At 38.4% G+C, this 22528-nt stretch overlaps 1 protein-coding gene across 2 annotated transcripts in view; it reads right to left on the reverse strand.

Moving 5' to 3' along the window:
- SLC1A1 (solute carrier family 1 member 1) overlaps nt 1–22528 on the reverse strand; it is a 48492-nt gene that overhangs the window by 19546 nt on the left and 6418 nt on the right. For both annotated transcript variants that reach the window (XM_014879639.2, XM_088155825.1), the window contains exons 2-3: nt 14836–14976; nt 958–1050 (exon numbers count right to left, since the gene is read on the reverse strand). In XM_014879639.2, coding sequence (XP_014735125.1) covers nt 958–1050; nt 14836–14976 — 234 coding nt within the window. The remainder of the gene's footprint in view (nt 1–957; nt 1051–14835; nt 14977–22528) is intronic.

Raw genomic sequence — 22528 nt, forward strand, 5'->3', positions numbered from 1 at the left:
TTTTTTCCTTTTACAAGTCCAAAGAAAGCCAAAGCAAGTGAAACGACTAAATTTCAGTGAAGGGAGAAAGAGGCGTTTGGATGACCCTTCAACCCGGCAAGAACAAGTCTTTCTAATGAATAAAAGCAGTACTGCATCTGCATAGCTCTGCATTATGAAACAAGTAATGTCATAACGCCATGGAACAACTTAAGATAGAAAGGACCTTGGGAGATTGTCTGGTTTAACACCTCACCCAGAGCTGGGACCATTTCAAAGTTAGATACATACTAACATTAGTCTTTAATAATATTCCTTCTTACGTATTCACAGAAATTTCCTAGACATATGAGATAGATTGTTTTATTTTATTTTTTTTTTAATTTAAGAAGGCTGCCTGAAGATGTTTCTTTAAGCAAATACAGAGCATGTCAATGTTGCTTGTCAGGAATGAACTTCCTGTAAGAGGAGATGTGAATTTCAGAGATGTAGGATTGGAGCCAGGCAGTAACAGAGGGGAAAAAACCTTTAAGGAAAGAAAAAACATGACAAGAGAACCAGTATTTTCTGTCATTCTTTCAGGTGTGACACACTACATATTTTCCAATCTGAGAATGAGGAACAAAATGCCAGTTTTGCTATTGAGGAAATTCATTTCATATTTAAGGTTACCCTTTGACATTCTTTGTCTTTCTCACTGCTGGTAACCTTTTACCTCAGCAGACAGCTCCTAATCTTCCCTGAGCTGAAATATATGGCAAAATTGCCTGTGGCTTCACACTGGATGTGAACACAACCTAACCGTGGACAGCAGAACTAGCTTCTCTCTGTATCTGACTACATGTAATGTCAGGTTGTCTGGTGTGATGCCCCATCTTGTCTCCACGTCTTGTCTTGGGAAATTAGTAAAGTCACAGTGCAGTACATTTGTAATTAAGCGATGCTGATGATTTAAAAAGTTACAGAATCACAGAGTACCTAGTATTACAGCAATGACGGTAGTGCAGAAATAATATACAACTGCTCGCAAACCAATCTTCCCAGAAATGCTGGAATCCAAAGCAGCAACACCTGCAAAAAACGACCACAGAAAAATATCAGTAAAAACCTGTCTTATAAGAATGTTGTCATTTTTATAGAGAGAAGTAATTATTATCTCTTATTTCTATGCAGGAAATTTTTCTTTATTCAAGATGTTTCTAAATACTTAATTAAAACTTGCACTTCTGAAAAACATCTGTAGCTGACCAACCTATTTGCTTCTGCTTCTTTGCAAAAATCTGTTCTCCCTTTTTCTTCCCCCCGCTTTTTCTAGGAGAAAGACAATTGAGCTTTCTTGATTCCCTAATGTTTGTGATGAATTAAACTTCTTTGGTTTATAAGAGTATGTCAGAATTTATTTCCTTATTTACTTAACTAATAGCTTCACTTTTTCCAGATCTGTAACATTTTGGCTTTAAAACTAAAAGCCGTATGAAGGGAGTTGCTCCAGTCTGTTACCTCAGGTTGCTCAAAGGCACATCAGACAAGTAAGGATAATTTCTGGTCAGTTTGTCTTCATTAACAGGTTTACTGCTTTTAAATTTTTGACTAAAGGTTTTTCTGAAGTTTGGGTGGTTCACACTTCTCATGTATATGTCATTGTCAAGAACAAAGTAGATTTACTAAGGTAAAGGTAGGGAAAGTGCTGAGACAGGTATTATATTGAGGTCAATTTAGCTTCTGGCAACAATATTAGATGAAGCATCTCGTGAAATATTTGTTAATTGTTTAAAAGATTTATAAAAGTTTTAGGTGTAAAATCAGTAACTAGGGCAAAATGCGCATTGTGGCTCCAAAACTTGTCTGCTTATAACAACATTAGTTAATAATTCACTGCTATCTCTTTATTACACATTTGCAATCCATTTATATTTGTATGTTTATTGAGTCCGTTTATCAAAGACTGGCTAGATTCCTTCGTATACAAAAGCAAAACCACCAGGAGAATATTTAGCGTCAGAGTGTGATTTTGTAGGGAAAAAACAGTTTCAAAAGTGAAGGAAGAAAAATCAAGAGATCTGAAATACATGTAACTTACTGAACTTTGAGCTCAAAAAGGATCTTAGCAAGCACAGTTTAACCATGTGTTGGTATCTCATTCAGAAGGTATATTAACAGGACTGACAACTTGTGCCTAGAGTACTCATATAATGTCTTACTAGTTCTGTTAATTGTTATTCAAAATGCAAAAAATACTTAGAGGGGAGAATGAAGGTTATTTTATTCCATAATATGATTATTTTGGGGTTTTCCATGGGATAGTGTTTCATCAGATTGAGTACAGAAGAACTACACATATATACAGAAATCATGACGTGAAGATTCTCTCACTTGTAGAGCAAATAAGGATAATTAATGAACTATTCATATGGCAAAGGAATACAGATTAATGCAGGGAAAAAAATGCCACAGCTACTACAGGAAGCTGTCACCAGTAAGGATATTGTTTGAGGCACAAATAACAGAATGGACACAGAATCTGGGCCACGATTTCTATTTCTCACCTTGGGAACTGCAGGGAAAAAAGGTAGAAAGGAGGACTTTTCAATTGTTGTAGGCTCAGCTGTGGGCAGCAAGAACTCCTGAGAACGGATAGTTTTGGGAGGAAATGGTTAAAACTGGAAGATTTGGGGAGGAGGAGGGAATTGTTTGGACCAAAGTGACCTTGCAGCTGGGAATACTAAAAATGTCAGTGTGGGAAAACTCCATCCATTACGCCTAGTGTGGTACATCCTGTGCCTGTTTTGAGAAGTGGAATTCCTATGGAGAGATAACACATTCTTACTGAGATGAAGGAAGCCTTCTGTTACAGTGAGGCAGGCCGCAAGCACTTGCCTAGTGCTGGCCGCTAGGATAAGCTAAGCCTAACGGAGCGTCTGTCTCCATGTGTCTCTGCCACCTGGCATTGCTGGGGAAGCAATGAAAAAAGTCTACTCTTTGCATTTCAGCTGTCTCTTGGCGGTTCCCTGGTTGTGTCAATTCACACCAACAGTGATAAATAATGCTTTCTGTGGACAGGCCTGTTTACAAAGGCTGTCAATACTGAAACTTCTGCACCTGATAAATTAACTTGGATGAATTCACATATTTTTTTTAAAAAGAGAACAAACAGGTATTGCCACCATTTCGTATCTTTTAATGAAAAGTTTATAAAACCTGGAAATAATGGAATTTTATTTTAAAACTTGTGCCTTCATAGTTTTGGAGGTTTTTTTGCCTGACAGTCTTGTTGACTTAGTCAAGAGCCTAATAATCATGCAAGGTAATTTCCCTGGAGTAGTCTGTTATAAATATCCTACAGTTAATATGAAAGGAGATTCCTGTGATAGGCATTCTTCTGACTCCACATGAAATCCCTTTGCAAACTGTTACACTCAGTAGAGTTACAGAGGTATAATAAAGGGTAAACTTTGTCCCTGCCTTTTTAAACTGGATAATGACCCTGTAAGTGAACAAGCTGTGCTAGGATCTAGCCTGTCCTTCCATTGTTATATTGGTGCTGCTTTACTGGTAATCACAAAACCACACAAATCATTCAGACAGACATGGTTGAATAAGTACAAGTATGGTCTGAGGATTATAAGTGTAGGGTTTGCATGTTTTTGAAAGCTGCTGTACTCTGAAACCTGCATTCAGAAGGATGGTTCCATCTGAAGACTGAAATAGCATTCACTACAAGTACCACAGACACAGGTTTGCACTGGGTGACGTATACTGCTAAGCTCCTTTTTTTCATGTTAGCTTGTTACACATAAGAAAATAGATATAATAATAGACTTCTATCCAGATATGTTTTACTGTCATGACTGAGCAATTGATAGCTACTAGCCTTTTTCTCAAGATAATTGAATATTAAGATTCCCTTTGTAGTTACATTATATTTACAGGTTTTTTGGACATAATTGAAAGAATTAATGGAAGATGTATTGAACAAAGCACCAACACAGCTAGTAACTACAACATTAGTAGTACTAAACTACTACACAACACTGATTTCAGTTCAGAAGAAAACTAATTTCTCAAACTAAGATGGCACATACGCTGCTTCAAAAGGAATGCCTGCAGTGTCATTCAAAATTAGATCACAAAAGCAGTGTAATTAGGTTTGGTTATCTACTTAAGATTACCACTAAACTTTTACAACTAATTTGTTTGTTCTTTCTTCCTTCTATCAACAAGTTTAAACATATTTGAAAAGATAATTTAATTTGGTAATATAATTTACTGTATAGAGTTTGAACAGGCATGATGTATTCTCTTCCATCCCTGAGCACTACAAAACTGTAGTATTTCTGATTAGTCCCTTAAATTTTCCTATAAAATATTTCCTAATTAAGCTGTAGCCACTGAAGCACAAAATGCAATTCTATGGCTATGATGCAAAAAGGCTTAAGTGAGATCATCATGAAAGAGACTAACTGATGTTAAAATCTGTGATCTATCTACCTCTCTGTCCATATCATTTTCGCAGAACAGAGTTAAGGTTTTAATAACTGAAGTCAAACTTTGGAATCAATGGTCTAGTCATCTGCAATTCAGCTCCCATGTTTTCCACGTTACAGTCTCCAGCTTGAAGCTCTTAGTAATCTTCTCTGGTTTTGGCCAGTTTTCTCTATTTTGCATCACATACACTTGCAAAAGAATAAAACCCAAAACAATCAGTGAAATCAAGCCTCTCCTTTCTACTCTTTCTTGTACAAGGACCTTAAAACCCTATAAAAGTGAAATGCTGCATTGCAGCAATTTTTAAAAATTGTACATATATAAACTACTTCCCTGAAATACTACTGGATAAAGCTACCTAAGGGAATGATCTGATTTAAACAAGACTAAGCTTAAATATGAAACATGGTGCTCCAGAATTTTTTACCAGTAGCTACTAAATATAAAATGTGTTCACTTTAGAACTGTTCACTGTAAAAATGTGTATGTACAAATGGCAAAATGGAGCGTATCCAGAAAACCTGTAGTATTGAAAGTACTTGAATTCCCTCAACATTATTTGTGGCAAAATGTATAGGTATACAAGGTTTAAAAAAAGCCCTTTAACATGACACTGCATTTGTAATCGATTGTGATATCTACTCACACAAGGAATTTGAGTGAAAAAGGTGACTGAAATCTGGTTTACTAGTGGAACAGTTGTTTATGTCCTGACGTCTACAAGAGAACAGCAAAAGACACCAGCTGACTTTAGACCCATTCACAGTGGTGCCACAAGCAGTGCTCATAGTGATATGGCTACGACAGGAGGCAGTGACAGCTGATGCCACAAAATGGCTGTTGTGTTGGAGGTCTTTGCCCTTGAGAGCTGGTGGCAATCATGCTCCATGAACCAGAAGAGCACTTCAAAATTTTGTTACTGTAATTTAAAACCTTAAATAATATAGGAGCTGTCTCAGTTGTATAAAGTCAACTGATATTGATGGGAAAGGAGTAGATGACTATGATATAAGTAATCTGAAGATGGGCACAAAGTCTTGTCCATTAATAACCCATGACTGCCATCCTGCCTGCCTCAATGACTGCACATTGACAGCAGGGACAGAACTTCCAGCATCCCTCAGTACAACTGAAGGCAGAAGTCATTAACACTACTGTAACATTTTCTGACCTTCACACAATTAATGATACAGAGGGAAAAGGTGAGTCTCCTGTCTGAGCCCAGATAACTAATGTACTAATACTATCAAATGGATCTGATTTTCTTGGAAGTTCTCTTGCTTTAAGAAACAGCAAAGCACATAAAGAACATGCAGATAGTTCAGAAGACAGTCCCTGAGTAAGTTAAGCTAGACCAGTAATTTCCCAAGGACTGCGCTGGTGATGCACAGGGCATGTGAAGGATGCCTCAGTAATGGAGCATCTCCCAATAGCTACGCTTCTTGAACTTGTAGAAACGGAAATTGCTGACGCAGCTGTCATCCCAGAGAAAAAATGGATTTGGATGCCCTGCATTATAGGAAAAGAAACAGATTTGTCCTCCTGCCATTTCCTTATCTGTACTCCTTTACAACACTGTAATGTACATACAATGTAAATATAAAATAGAACTAGCAGGTCTATTCCTGAGCATCACCACAGTCTTAGTGTATTCTAACTTAAATATAACAAATAGAGTAGGCAAAAGAAATAAATAGGTATTTTTAAAATTCTGAACTGTTTTGATTTTCAAAAATAAACACGAGAAATAGGAACAATCTGATTCAGTCAAAAAATTTTTTTCTCATTGCATTCTAGCTCTGTTGTTTCCCATTTTCTATGCTTTGTTTTCATTCTCAAAATCCTTCGGCACTGTGATAAAACAAACTAGCATCTTCCCAGAAACAGATCCAACACAGATCCAACGTAGGCAACTCACACTTTAATTCTGAACAATTGAAAAAGATAAATAACCTAGTCAACACATCCATTCATCAGTCACAATCTAACACACACTTTACATAGGCAAAATAGCAGACTCTGCAAATGGGAGAAGTCACATGGCCTTGGTAATTCACTGGGATATTTTTATCTCCCAAGCAGTTGTCAAAATAAGCCACATTTGTGGTGGAATCATTACCTTTGTACTATTAGTAGCAAGTGCAAGTAAGAGTAGGTATTTGGCATTGAGAAAACTGGAATGGGCATGATGCTTCAGACTGCAATGGACCAGTAGTCAAAGCAGGCCCCAGAATAAAGCAAGAGTTTATTTCTATAGTAATGGAAGCTTGACAGTTTTGTCACACCCATAGCTCAGGAGACGTATTTATAGCTCACATAAAGCTGCCTTGAGAGAGGTAATTGATACTGCCTTTGTTCCCACTGTTCTTGACGTTCTATGCCATGTGTACCTGCAAATGCCTCATCAATTGCTTTAAGAAGTTTTGGTGTTCCCCATAGCTGAGCCTGCACAAATTCACAATGCAAGAAACTCCCATACATCTGTTCTAGTCTCTTTGATGTGGTCTGTGAAGGCTGAAAGCAGGGAAGGTCAGAAACAGAAGAAAAAGCTTTATTAACATTTTGTCAGGGAGGAGAGATAAGAAATGAGGGAGAGATTATTGCAGAACTTGAAACAGACGTTGAATAGCTGATAAAATCATGTCATTAATATTGAGATCTGAGACATGGACCTGTTGTGCTATGTGTCAGATCTTTTAACACAAAGCTAAAATTTTGGCATTTATGGGTAACTCTGGAAATATCATCAAAGAAAGGTCATCTATCACATATGTGATGTGAATTTTTTGACAGAACACAATCTGGTCCTGAAGAAGAAAGACCTCCACATCAAGACCCATGGGTTATAGTTTGGAAATCAATGTGGCAGGCAGCATGATATAACCCCATCTGAGAAGGACTGATTGAGGAGAGATGGGAAGCAGACCCCTGGTGTTCTCATAGTATCTGGATGTCTGGGGGCGTTGTGTTAAGATCCAGAATCTCCTGACACTTGCTGTTAACAAGGAAATTAGGTGCAGAAAATAAGGCCAGACACTTTATGTGGACTGGTAAGCTTCAGATTGGGCATGTACATTTCCTCAGCTTTTCCAAGTACAACGGAAAAACTGTTCAGGAAACTTGACAGTTGTCTCCAACCTAAGTTCTGCTGTGATCCTGACAGAAAATAGATTGCAAAAATTTCCTGCTGTTGCATACTATGTGAATCTCACTTCATGAAAAAGAAAGCTAAAAGTTATTAAAGGGGACTAACCTGCTCAGTATGCACCCTTGATGAAATACACTGCACAACTCCAGGGAATTTTTGTTCTCAGAATGAAATTAGAGTTGTGAATTTCAAAGACTTTCAAAGATACTTTATACGTTTTAAGTACTCCCAAAATGATTAGATTTAAGTCTCAAAACTCCCATGAGGCTTACAAAAGATTCCTCTCAATTCTTTCTCCCTACAGGCCACCTAAAAATAACATATTTTTTGTATTTGTCTAATATTTCTTATTTAAAAAAAAAAAGTTCTTTTCAAAAGAAGTTGATTTGGGGTGTGGAGTATTACACTCAATACAGCTGTAGTTCTGGTGGCATAGCACGATCTCGAGTAACATTCTAGGCTTTTGATTTTCATTTTCAATTTTCCCATGTCTCTACAACAGGAGATAGAAAATAAAAATCATTTAATGACATGAATGATACATTAGTGTGCTGTTAACTAATTAAAGGTATAGAAATCTCATGGGTAGACAAAAGAGCTCTATATTTTGACGTGAATTATCAGAGGTAGACTTTTGGGTCAGAGTCAATAAGTTTACATCTGAATCCATTAAAATGATTATGAGAAGAAGAGAACAATTTAAATTTGGCTCTGAGGCAGAGTACTACTCAGACTATTCCATCCCCAAAGCAAGGTCTTACTAACCAAAATTTTCAAAACAAATACATGCTTAGTGCTTATGTCAGTTTTCTTCCAGGCAGGTTAGTGAAAAAATTTCACAAATTGCTTGTACACTAAGTAAATATGCAAACAATGCTTTTCCTCTCTTACACTCAGAAGAGCTGTGTTTGTGAATGAAAACTACATTCTACAAAGCCTTCCATTTGACCAGCAGGAGAATTTTGCCTTTTGAATCTGAAAATAGAGATAAGGGTTTTTCTGTTCTAATTAGAGCTCCAAGGAGAAAGAAGAAGCATGTTTCTGATTTAATTGAGGAAATCAGTGAGGGTTTTTCCATTAAGATGGAATTTATTCCAACAAATTAAAATTACTAATACTTTAAGTTTTGCAGAAAATCCTGAAATCTCAAGGAATGATTTCAACTTCCACTCTCTTTGCTGTGGCTTGATTACATCATTATGAGCAAACAGATTGGGATCTGGTCATGGGACATGCATTTGTGCACAGCTCCCCATCTCTAAAGCACAAGCTGATTCTTTTCAGGATATGACATTACCTTTTAAGACATTATAATCCTAAAAAAGAAAACCACAGACTGAATTTTCAAAAATGTCTTGGTGACATATTTTGTATCATAGAATCATAGAATGGATTGGGTTGGAAGGGACCTTAAAGATTCTCTGGTTCCAACACATCTTCTAAGGGCAAGGACACTTTTCACTGGACAGGTTGCTCAGATCTCCATCCAACATGACTTTGGACATTTCTGGGGATGGGACAAACAACTTCAAAGATTAACCTTTTCCAGTGCCTCACAAAACTCACAGTAAAGAATTACTTTTCACTATCTAATCTAAACTTACTTGTTTTCAGTTTAAAGCTACCACCCTTATTTTCTAAGAACTAGACGCCCATGTAAAAAAGACCCCCTTCAGCTCTCTTGTAGGCCACTTCAAGTGTTGGAAAGCTGGAACAAGGTCTCCCTGTAACCTTCTCTTCTGCACACTGAACAAGTCTGTGAACTTGCTGAAGAAGCACTCAGCTCCACCATCAGTGGATTTTATCATTGATAAAACGTTAAACAGGATTGGCCACAGTATTGAATCTGACTGACTTGTCTCCAGCCAGATTTGTGCTGGTGATTGCAACATTCTAGGTCGGCCCATTGCAACAGGTTTCAATCTGCCTCACTGTGCAATTATCTAACCTGTATTGTATCAGTTGTTCTGTAGAGATGTTATGGGAGAAGTCAAGTTAGACTACATGACCTCTTTGAAATTCTCAATTTTCAGATCAAAACCAAAACTCGCTCTTTCAAAAATTACTGTAAAGAAGCAAACAAAGAGGGGAATGAAAAATTTATGGAAGATCCAGGATTTGTCTTCAGTTATGATTGTAAACAAGACAGCTCACAGTTTGCCTTACTGTAAGAGGCAAGTCCATGTATTTCTGCATTTGGTGGTACCTTTTCTAGAATGAGACACAAAAGTATTTTCCTCCAAAGAAACCTCATCATTCTTGAGTAAATGTGCAAGGAAAGAACCACAATCTGCATGCTGGCTGGTTGTCTTTGGTGGGACCAGATGTGCTCTGAGGATGTCTACCTCCTTGGAATATATGCATTATGCAGACCCCCTGTAGGGCCCGTAACTGATGATCACAGCTGTTGGACCTGTGGATGTGTTCACATTCTCAGTGACAGACACTTGGGGCCACAATATATTCAAAGTTACTGCAGTAAAAGTAGCAAAACCACTTCAGCTGTTCCAGAATGAATGTTGTTTTAGTTCACAAGTTAGGGGGATGCAATTAGCTCATGATGAGAGACAAACATTGTCATGTTATTGTGCCTTTGCTGCAGGTTAAGTGTGTGCACCAGACACAATTACAATGGCTTATCTGGTACATAACTGTGACCAGACTGTGATGCTGAGTCCGAAGTAGCAGTTTTGTGCATGAATCACCAAGAAAAAATTGAGAGGAGTGGCTGGTGTATAGATAGTCACTCAAAAGTACCTGGATGGGCTGGAGAATTTGTCAGAGAGAAACCTGTGGAGTTCAACAAGAAGAAATGCAGAGCTCTACATTTGGGCAGGAATTATGCAGGGCGCCAATATGTGATGGAGGCTGACTGGCTGGAACAGCTCTCCAGAGAAAGATCTGAGTCCTCGCAGACAACAAGCTGACCTTGAGACAGTAAGATCTTACAGCAAAGGTGGCCAATAGACTCCTGGACAACACTATGACAAGCACTGTCAGCATAAGGGGGGAGGAGATCTTTCTAAACAAAACACATGTGAGGCTATACCTGGAGTACTAGGTCTAGTTCTGGCTTCCCCAGTACAAGAAAGGGATGGACTTAGTCCAGCAAAGGGCCACAACTATTATGAGGGTTTTAGAGCATCTCGCACATGAGGACAGCTGGGAGAGCAAGGACTGTTCAGTCTCGGGAAGAGAATGCTCAGAGTGACCTTAGTCATGTGTATAAATTGCTGATGGGTGGGAATGAGTACAGAGCCAGGCTCTTAGCAGTGGTACCCAAAACAAAACATGAGAGGATAGTCAAAAATTAAAAAAATAGGAAGATTTAATCTGAACATGAAGACACTGGTTTAGCTGACCCTGTGAGTTGATTTGACACAGCCTGGATTTTTTGGTAGCAGTGGAAGGAATAGAAGTAGCTTCTGTGAGAAGCTGCTAGAAGCTTCCACCATGTCTTACAGAGACCATCTCTGATGGCTCTGAGGATGGACATGCTGCTGGCCCAATGAGAGAGGTTGGTAACACCTCTGTGATGACATATTTAAGAAGAAAATGAAAACAGCATGTGCACAGCAGTTTTTTTCCAGTGGTGGTGATGAGCCGTGGCCGCTGCCACCTCAGTGCAGCCCGTGGCCTGCAGGCCTTGCCCGCCTGCCTCCCCCAGCCCGCGGCACCGTGGGCAGAAGGACAGAGGCCATGGCGCTGGTGGCTTCCCCTTCCCGGCACCCTGCATGAAGAGAGATTTAAACAGCGCCAGCGCCGCGGCCACCACTGCCCGTGCGATGGCGCTGGGGCCGCCCGGCCGGCAGCAGAAACGTGACGAGAGATTCCCTGGCTTGGAACCTAGACAAGATCAACCTCTCGGCACTGCAGGATCCTGAAGGAATCTCTGAATTGGCTGAACTTGTTGACAATGGTAATACAAGGAGCAGTTTTTCTTTGATCAGAAAAGACAAGGAAGTGAGAACATATGAGGGAAAACAGTGTGGTGACACCAAGGCCAGTGGAAAAAAGGAGGGGGAAGAGATGCTCCAAGTGTCAGAACTGAGATGAGGACTATCGTGAAACAAACTGTCCCCCCATAATGCATGAACTCCATGGGGGATGCAGAGATCCACTCGCAGCCCATGGGAAAAGTGCTCATGTCAGAGCAGGTGGATGTTACAGGGGGCTGTGATCCACGGGAGACTGGGATAGAGAGAGAGAGGGGGCCCTGCTTCCAGAGATGGAGAAAGAGGGGGGGCCTGCTTCCAGAGAGAGAGAGAGAGAGAGAGAGAGAGAGAGAGAGAGAGAGAGAGAGAGGGGCCCCTGCTTCCAGAGTGAGAGAGAGGCCCCTGCTTCCAGAGAGAGAGGGCCCTTGCTTCCAGAGACAGAGAGAGAGAGAGAGAGAGAGAGAAAGAGGGGCCCCCACTTCCACAGATAGATAGAGGGTCCCTGCTTCCAGAGATGGAGAGAGGGAGAGGGCCCTTGCTTCCAGAGAGAGAGAGAGAGAGAGAGAGAGAGAGAGAGGGAGAGAGAGGGTCTCTGCTTCCAGAGAGAGAAGAGTGAGTGAGGGTCCTTGCTTTCAGAGATAGAGAGAGAGGGTCCCTGCTTCTAGAGAGAGAGATAGAGAGCCCTTGCTTCCAAACTAGAGCAGCCTGTCCGTAGAGGACTGCACCCCATGGATGAGTGACCCACACCACAACAGTTTTTGTAGGACTGTTTGCTGTGGGAAGGACCCCTCAGAACAGCAGAGAAAAAAACTCCTCTCCTTGGGTGAACAGATCTTGAGTGATGAAATGACCAAAACTCCCATGCCCTGTCTTCCTGTGCTGTTGAGAAGGAAGGAAGGGCTGACAGGGGAAAAGGTTATTTTACTTCTCATTATCCTCCTCTGACTCTGTTAATAAATTTATATTACACCTTTAAATTTGAACCTGATTTGCTCTTAAAGTATTTTTCTCCCAGTCGTTATCTTAATTCATGAGCCCTTTGTTAATTTTCTTTTTCCCTTTTCTCTGCCCAATTATAATAGCAGAGGGTGAGTGAACGACTTTCGTGGCTGTCTGGTGTTCAGCCAGTATCAAACCACGACACTCTGCATGGACATTGGATTAGATAGTTTCAAGAGATCCCTTCCAACCTCAATCGTTCTGTATGACTGTGCAAAAGAAGAAAAATTAGTATGCTTCATAATCATTCACAGGTTTACTTATTCAATTCAAATGTGCATTTCTGATGCTTGGGAGGTTAATATATCTATTTTAAAAGAGGCAAGATCTCATCAACATCCTGAGGACAGATATGGGTCAAAGTGAAAACCATAATGCACAGACATTTGTGGTTCATTTGCAAAGCTCTACATACTCTATTGAAGCAGCTTCTGTTTTTATCTATCTTGTTTCCTTTCCCTTGCCTAAAATCCTAATATAGAAGTGTAGAAAAAATATGCCCTTTCTACGGAAATTGGATATGCCAAGGTTAGAATCAGAGCATCTCATTCTCACCATGAGATGCTCTGATGCTGACCTTGGCATATGCAATAATACAGTCATTTCTGTATTTGACTGTAATCTGCAATCTGTAAAATCCAAGCTTATGTTAGTAGTTACAAATGCAGTTTACTCATACTGAAACATTATACATTAAGAAAGTACAATATTTTTTAACAGGATGATTCTTGTTTCCCCTGCAAGTGCAGGACAGGGATAGATTTAATAAATAATTCATTTCATGATTATTCTAATGACCTAATTTATTTCTGAAGACATGGGCCCAACTTCACTCACAAATAAAAGCTTGTTCAAAAAAAGAAATGTGTTAGTCTTATCTTGGCAGCTTTTCCTGGATGTCCTGCCACCGACTAAGGTTCTCCTCTCCTTTACACACCAACAATTTTTTAACCTCTCTTCATTTTTTAGACACAGCCCTTGACTACTTTGTGTCATCATTTCTCACTTTGCCTTTGGCAGCTTTACATTCCGGATCTTGCATCTCTTGACATTCTCCATTTCAATTCTAACTTTGGGTTCCTCTCATTCTACATTACAGATAAGCTCAGAAGGCCTGGTCAGCTTCCTTTGATAACTTTCTGTCATAGTCTCATTTTGGGGTGTGCTGCTGTGAAATTTGTGATATTTTTGGCTATGAACTTTGGGGAGCTTGAAAGTTTGTATTTAATATCCTATTCTTGAATTCATTTTCGTAATATGATCGAAATTCCCCTTTCATTTTCTGATCACAACATTCTCTTCTTTTCTTTAGTCAACTGCCTGATGCATTTTCACTAACATGTAACCAATCAACAAACACCTGGACATGAATATGTTATCAAAACAGAGGTTTTGTGGAGATGAAAAGGGACAGTATAGTGACCAATGTGTCTTGATTCACAGCAAGAAGATGAAAGAAAATAGTTCCAATCCTTGCATCCTCAGCAAAGCCTTAATGAATGAAGAGAAATTTGCTTGGCTTTCCCTTCTTTGAAAAGAAGTTATTTCTAAGGAAAAGCTATTTCACGTTCAGTTCTGTGTCTTTGCTTTGGGATTTCTCCACCAAATCTTTTCAGTTTTCCCTGTGGGTGAATTGTTAGCAAATTCTAGCATTCAGGGCAAGGTTCCAGCCAACAGCTTGCTTTCTTTTCCCAGAAGATGGAAGCTTTGCTTTTCCTTCCATTATCCCTTCCGGGCCACACAGAACTCACTTGGTTCAAAGGAGTTTTCAGTTTTGGGGAAGTACAAGTGGACTCAGAAATATTCACTGAATGCTAGAACTCATGCAAGGTATCTCACGGAAGTTTGCTGAGACCAAGGAACTATAAGTAAGGAATGCCCTTTTTTTTGACAGTAGGTTATGAGATCAGCTCTCCCTTGCTTGTGAAATGGCATCACGAGACTACTTATAACAGTTAACTCTGTACCTCAGAATATGCAGTTGCAGCTTTGAGCTTGCAATTTGCAATTGCTTAACCCACTTCTGAAAATAGGGAGAGAGAGATACAAGAATCTATAATTTGCAAAGTTATTAGCTCAGACCTCTATGTAATGTCATCGATAACAGTGCTGATCCATCCAAATCTTTCTCATTCTCATCATATACAGAAATAACTTAATCTAAAGGTATGAAATCCGTATTTCTTAGTATTGAGCTCCATCAAGTTGTTTTTAGGGCTTATTTTCTTTTGAAAGAAAGCTAACCCACAATGATAACCCTGTAAGCTAACAGTACATTTTCAGTCATACCTGTGATCATACTTGATATGATTAATGGCAGAATGATGAGTTTGAGCATTCTCATCAGCAGTTCCCCAGGAAATGCAAAGTAGACCTTATCCAAGTTAGACAGTTTGCCATATTCCCGTACCAGCACGCCAAATCCAATACCTAAAAAGGACATAAAAATGTTACACAAATTGGATGTAATTCACAGTAGAGACATGTGAGATAATGAGAAAAAATAGCAGAACAAAAAGAGCAAGCAATAAACATATTCTCACAGCTATGGTAGAACTTCTAAAGCAAATCAGGTAAGAGAGATTTCTAATGATAAGCAAAGTAATAACACATAATTCTGAAGCTGCAGGATGTCTTCAGGTATGTCACTGGAAAAATCTGATTAGGTGCTCTGGTTATCAGTCCAGTCCAGTACTGATTCTTTACCCACCTTCGCTAGTGCTAGAAGACCCATAACTGGTGTTAAAAAAATTCAATAGACTATAAAACACTACCAAACACTAAAGAGAGATGGTGACATAAATATTTCAGATAATTTCCATTGGTGAAAATAAGCCTACCCAGCAGCACCACTTTCAGTAATTGCTGCTTTACATAATTAGGAAAGAGTGTCACTGTAATCACTAAATTAATTTAGTAACTTCCAGGAAACAGATCAACAAAAATACACTCTGCTCATTTCACACTCATTTCACAACACAAATACCAGACTATAAATTCAATCAGTTATTGAGTCATAGCACAAGGCACCTTTATATATTTTCTTATCTTTGGATTATATGAATTATCAGATAGTTCTCATTTTGAGACAAATCACAGAGTTCTACCAAAAGAAAAAAATCATAGGCTAAACCACAAAATTCTTCAGTTTGACAGGCAATATCTTTGTTTTCCATTCCACCATGATTTTCAAATTAAAATGACTGTTATATGAAATACGTTCTTCAGTGTCTAAAAAGACTAGAACTGTTGCTTCACATATGAGTTTTGTCCTAAATGCTTCAGTCCTAAATGAGCTGAGATCAAAAGATCCAGTTTCTAACCGGATCCAATGAAAGAATAAGTCAAAACTCTTCATCAACATCAAGCTAAATGAAAATTAAGGCAGATTAAAAACCAAATCTTTCCTGTTAACAGAGATGGAATATTAACCAGGAAACCTTCCAAGAGAATGAGCTGCTCTAGTCAACTATTAAGATTTCTGATCAAGGTGTAATCTCTGCTAGTGAATACACACAGTTTAAATTCCTTGGAGCAATCTCGAATCTTAACAGCCTTGAAGATATTTGCAATATTATGCAAATGATCTTGATTAATGAGTGATAAGACACAATGATCTCTAATGTAGGGACTGAATTAGATGGGTTGAAAATATTTACTCTGCACTTTTAGATAAGCCCTAGCAAGATAAAATTCCATTTGTAAAACGGTTACATGAATTGAAGTTAGTTGTTAAGGCTTTGATCCTGAAAGCACTAGAGTAAACAGCTGAATCTAACCATATAGGTAATCTCCATGTCTTCAGACCATTCATGCAACTTCTCTCTATCCCAGTCTCCCGTGGATCACAGCCCCCTGTAGCATCCACCTGCTCTGACATGAGCACTTCTCCCATGGGCTGCGAGTGGATCTCTGCATCCCCCATGGAGTTCATGCATTATGGGGGGACAGTTTATTATAGACATTTGCTTATATTGCAGCAAGACTGAACTGCGTGTTTATGGCAAGTTGTGTAATGCCACTTTATTTTCATCAGGTATGACTAGGACGTGTTCTAACCATCTGCCTTTCATTCCATATGGCGACTGTCCTATTTGACCAGAGAGAATTCTGATCATTGTATATTCAGCAGGATTGCTAGCAGGTAGAAAGATTCACCCTTGTTTTCATTCTTGAGAGTTCTGTTTTCCACTTACTTAGATTTCACTACAAAAACTTCCCACATGCTCTGGAAGTTATAGCAGGGTTGATTTTCCATCTATAGATTTATACCTGTTCTGTTTAATTTTTTAATTGAGGATATTATTTATCTAATGACAATAGCTGAGGATAGAGTTACAACAATCTCTTGAAATTACATTATTGCTCTCAATTCCTTATTCATAGAATTTCTTTACCAGACAGAGCACTTATATCCATATTAACTTATGTAGTATGTCAAACTACAGTAAAATGCAGCTACCTTTTAACTGCAGTTAGCATCTAGCATATGCTGCTTGAATATATCATAGGAATACAAGAAATTTTATTTTGTAATAGTAACAAGAGAGGATTAGAAATTTAGGAGAATAAACTTGCTTTTGTACTGGAGATGGACATATATATAACTTTTTGAACCTCATCTTAGTAACCAAGTTCAACTTGGAAATTTCTTCTGGGAATTATAATGCACAAAAAGAAGTATGGTGCAGCATAAACATATTTCACATAGTAACCACTGCTTTTAACATCACATTGATTATAACAGCCCTAAGTAGAGACAAAGTCTTATAAAAATCTCAATTTCTCTGGATGAATGCTACTGATAATTCTACTATTTCTGAAATTAAACTGGACAATTACTTTTAACAACCTTAAAATACACTATAGTCTGCAAAGCTGCTTCTATATATTAGCACTCCTCCTTATTTATATTTTTTATTATTTTTTTTAATTTATGGAATAATTTCCTTCTACTTTTTGAAGAGCAAAACATCACTTTTCCTACTTGCCCTCTTCATCTTTCCTGTTTCAACCACTCCACCCTCCTTCTTGTCCATGATAAATTGGTTTTATTTATTTTCCATCTCTTCTTTTTGCTTTTCCTTCTTGTCCACATGGCTAAGTTAGGTTATGATTTTTACCACAAGAGCAATCCTTTACTTACAGCTCAATGACTCATACTAGTTAAGCTCCAGATTTCTGCAATATTGGACAGATATGAAGAATGATGGTGGAATAAACTGTACAATCCCATATCTTTAATTTTATTTTTTAAGGAAAATATATCCTTGTAACTGTGCATAGTATAGCACATGCTGTATAGCATGGTGTCTACATTTCCTCTCCCAGCAGCCACAAAGACAGCAAGTGAAAGGTGCAGTCTGGGTCCCTGGGATTGAGATGCACAATGAAGGCCACAAGACGATTCTCCTGTCTGAATCCATATGAAACAACACATGCCCTAACTCCTTGTTACTATGCCTCCAGGTAGCACATAAGGCTTTTTACAACAGACAGAAAATCCTTCAAAGAAAGGGTGTAAATACAGACAAAGTGAAGCAAAGGATGAGGATGAGAAAAACAAGAGAAGAAAAACAGAGCTGAAGAAAATCACTGAATATAAGCACACCAAGTGAAACCCATTGGCACCCATCCTTTGGAGAGTCCCAGCTTAAAAAACTAGAGGGAATATGTTTCCTCTCTATCGGATTAGCCATTCTTCATTGTGTTACTCAGAAAAAGGGGGGCAGAAAGTGCCGCAAGGGGTTAGCTAGCATGTGCAACTCGCTCTGCTGTATGTAGCACTAGATCCACCACATCTACCAAGCCTGAGGCTTTACAGGACCTAGGAGATGATGTCTGTGTGTAATAAAGTGGCAGAATCAGTCTGGGCTGTGTATATACGTTCAGTGAGTCCACCATAGAAATTAGGTAAAATGACTTTTGAGAGACCATCATGTTGAGGTTTCTGTCTATCTGCAAAATTACTTCTGAACAGTTATTTATTGCATCTTCATCTGGAGTGTCTCTTTGCATATTGCTATTCCTTCTGAAATGTTGTCTAAATTCTTTGCCTGGGAACGATTACACGGCTACTACATTTTTCTTCAAGTACCTTGCTGCAGTTCATGACACAGATTTGGAAATGAGTAACACACTCTGTTAAAAAAAATTGCACAATCTCTGGGCTCCGTTATACTAGCATCTATGGGGTATGTCGTAGATTGTCCTACAGCTATTGTAAACTTTTAAAAACATGCTGGCTATTCAGCAGCCCCCTAAGCAATCCATCACGGAGACTACTTACAGTTTTTCAGGAAGTGATAGCTAAACCCTGAAGCATTTTTGTATAATTATGTGAGGCCAAAAAAATACAGATTTTGAATTTGAACCCCGAGTATTTGAATCTGTTCAGGAAATACAGTATGTCATTACTGTACTTATTTGCTTTACATCATTACCACTGTGGGTTAGTTGCTCTTCAGAACCTGATTACACTCCTGGAAAGAAGATGGCATGATAGCATGCCCCTTTACTTTCTTTACCTTCACAGGCAGAACAACTCACAATTTAGAAACAGATAAACAAAGTCCACACACAGACATGCCTGCTTCTGTTTCTCACTGAAAGAGAATACCAAACAGAAAAAAATGTTATCTAACAGGTTGGACTTCCTCATGTTATACACTCATGGATGAGAACACTGGTTTGGGATGCACAGTTTTATTTGACAGGGACTTCTCCATCAGTGTGCATGACACTGAAGAAGCAGCATATCACCTTCACCTCCCACTGACTTTATTATGTGAATTATCTTTAGGAATGAACCATAAAGACAATGAGAAAAGAAACCCAGCATATATTTTTTTAGAACTAATAACCTGTTTTGCAAAATGATCTGTTCTGTAGTACATGTACCATTCTGAAAAAAAAAAAAAGATGTGGTATTTATTTTTCCTGTTTTCTTAACATTTCATAATATGGAAATGCCTTTTCACTGAAACAGAGTTAGCGACCCTGGCTGATGCTGATAGACAGTGAGGGAATTATAGGAATTTTTGTGCTTTGACACAGCACTAAAATAAGAAAAAGAAAGTCACATTATTCAAACCTGGAATTATTTAATATCTATTGTGCTATTAACTAAGTGATTAAGCTCTTCATAATGTTACATTATATGCTGCACACACGTGACAGACTAAAACACAATTACTTCTATCATTTTGGTGAGTTTTAACTGGAGTAAATTCACAGCAGATGATTCATGGAACTGAAAAGGCTAGCAAAAAAAGTTTACTGACTTGGTTTCAAAAACAATACAAAATATTCAATATAACACGTCAACTTGCAGCACAGGCAGGAAAGATATTTTCAGGGTGATACATTCTCAGTCCTTTAGTAATATAAATCAATTTTGTATGCTCTCTCCATAGGGTTTCTCTTATCACTGGCTGTCTCTTAGTGCAAAGAAATACAGTCCGAACTATAGAACACTAAAAGAGAGGGTGTGGAAGAATATATTACTAATGCTTATAAGCATATTACTTCAGCTCTTTTTGGATTATTTTTAATACTTTCTAATGTTAACACTTTTTACTGTTTTACACTCTACTCAACAATGTACCTTCCAATAAACATACTGATGTTGATTGAAAAAAAAGAAGATTCTTAGAAAACCACAAAGGTATAGAGTTTCAGGGGTATAATTACATGGCAACTAATCTTAACTCTCTGGTTGCATATGTTAGCCAGACTACCAGCTTACAAAGACATGTGAAGGAAACTTCTCTCAGAAATCTTCCAGAAGAAAGTTGCTACATCAGCTCTTGATTTACTGAAGAATATTTAGTAGCAATGTATAAGTGAATATGTGCTTTTTCTCTGCCATGGTGAGACCCCTTGATGCTCTCTGATTACCCTGTTGAGGGTTCAGTGGTTGTAAATTCCTTCACACAAGTAACAAACACATTTTATCTGACTGCAGTGTGAGAAAAGTTCAGGTAGACAATGACTCCCTGTGATGGACCTTCAGGAACGAAGGCAAGGTGGAGCGGAGAAAGAGAGGGAAAGATCAGCTTCTCCAGCGTGGGTGTATTTCCTTTACTCAGTAGGTTTGAAGGTTACTGCAAACGGCAAACCCACATAACTCCTGCTACCTTCTGTGCTGCAGGAGCCTGGAACAGGTCTAATAACATAATAATATAATTACTGCCTAAGCAGTCACCACTAACACAGAGCAGCCTCTCTGCTATGCAGCCCTGCACAAGGCACACTTCACCCTTAGTCAAACCAAGGGCAGTTAGTTCATTCAGCCAGGAAAAGGAAAATAGTGGCTATTTTCCTGTGACTATGTGACCACAGTTCTGCTGAATCTGAACCAGTCCTCCCTCCAAACATGCAGAGAGCTAACCAGTTTGATTATTTAACAATGTCTCCTATTGGACTCAGCTTTCCTCTCCTTTATCCAAATAGACTGTAGATAAATTCCACCTGTACATATCTTCCAAATACTTTCCATGTCTGCATATGGAAAGTATTTGGAAGATTTGTACAACATCTTTCAGAGAAAGCCAAGAAAAAAATACACTGCTGAAGGATCAAGAGAAACCTTACAATTGTGCTTCATCTAGCTAGAACTCTTGTACAGAATCTAGCACTGTAAAAATAAACTAAGTTGTACAAGAAAGAAAATTTTTTTCACAGTTTTTTAACAAACTTGTTGACTTATTATGTTTGTGAAGTTCTGTGCTTACAACCTTAACATAACAAACTTATTTATTTTATAAATATGGTTATGTCATAAACAATCTGGGGAGAATGACAATTCTTTCCCAGCAGTTACACAACCTACATTTCTTCATGAATTTGGGTGTATTCTGGTGAAAGCACCTGTCCTGTTGGGAAATACTGTGCAAAACTCATTAATGTTCCAGGAAAAGTGAATTCAGTGTCAAACACACACAAAGGAGGACTATAGGGTATTAAAAGAATAAAGAGTCTACCTTTTGAAAGGAGATGAAAGAGATTAGTTTGTCCACCAGGGATGAGTGAGGTAGAAATACAGAAAATGGTTGAATACTAGCAATGGAGCAATATTTTAATTATTGGATGCGTAGTGAAACTGAATACATTTATAGTGGAAATTGTAAGGCTTTCAACCATCATATTGAAGAATACAGCTTCTTAGGAGGATATACAGCATCAAATAGTCTATCCAGCTTTAAGATGGAGCGTGGTATGTAACAGAATTTTATCTACAATGGTATAACCTGAAGCACCAGAGGCTAGATATGATAACCCAGGGTAATCCAGGGATATCCTTCTATCTCATATACCTGTGTTTTACAGTAAAATTGAAAGGTAATCTGACAACAGTAACTTGTCTTTCTTCTTTTGCAGACCTTCCTTATGACACCTTTCAGATTCAGATTGGTTCTAAAACCATTACCCTTCTCCTTCATCTCATCCATCTATGTCATGTAAGCCTGCTTTAATTATGCAGTCATCCAGACAGGTATAGGTCTTACTGCTTCCATAATGTCTCCAAATGCTCTACATTTTATAAAGCAATGCTTTTGTTTAGACCCCTTTTTCAGCCATTTCAAAAATTCATGTTCCCCAGTTTTAGCATCTAATGTTTTACTTATATGGCCTAACACACTATCGCCCCATTGGCACCATTACAATGCCACACATACACACAAAGAAAAAGCCCCCTAATTTCTCACCCTTCCTTGTAAAAGCCCACTGCTCTTCTGTTCTCTTTCCACAATCTCTGCTTGCTATCCCAAAGCTGTATAAGCACCCTTGTACAAGGATAGCCCGATAGATATTAGCTCAGTAGAGCACATCAGGAAAAATGCATCTTAATTTAAGACCCCTGAAACACACAAGAAACTTAATGGTTGGCAGTGGTATAAGAAAGGTGAAAGGCTAGTAACTGGAAATATCTGCCAGATTCTGATCCTTGTTATTGCTTCTTTGATGAGAGAGAAGGACA

Source organism: Sturnus vulgaris, chromosome Z (genome assembly GCF_052056855.1).
Source record: "Sturnus vulgaris isolate bStuVul1 chromosome Z, bStuVul1.hap1, whole genome shotgun sequence".
Lineage (NCBI taxonomy): Eukaryota > Metazoa > Chordata > Aves > Passeriformes > Sturnidae > Sturnus > Sturnus vulgaris.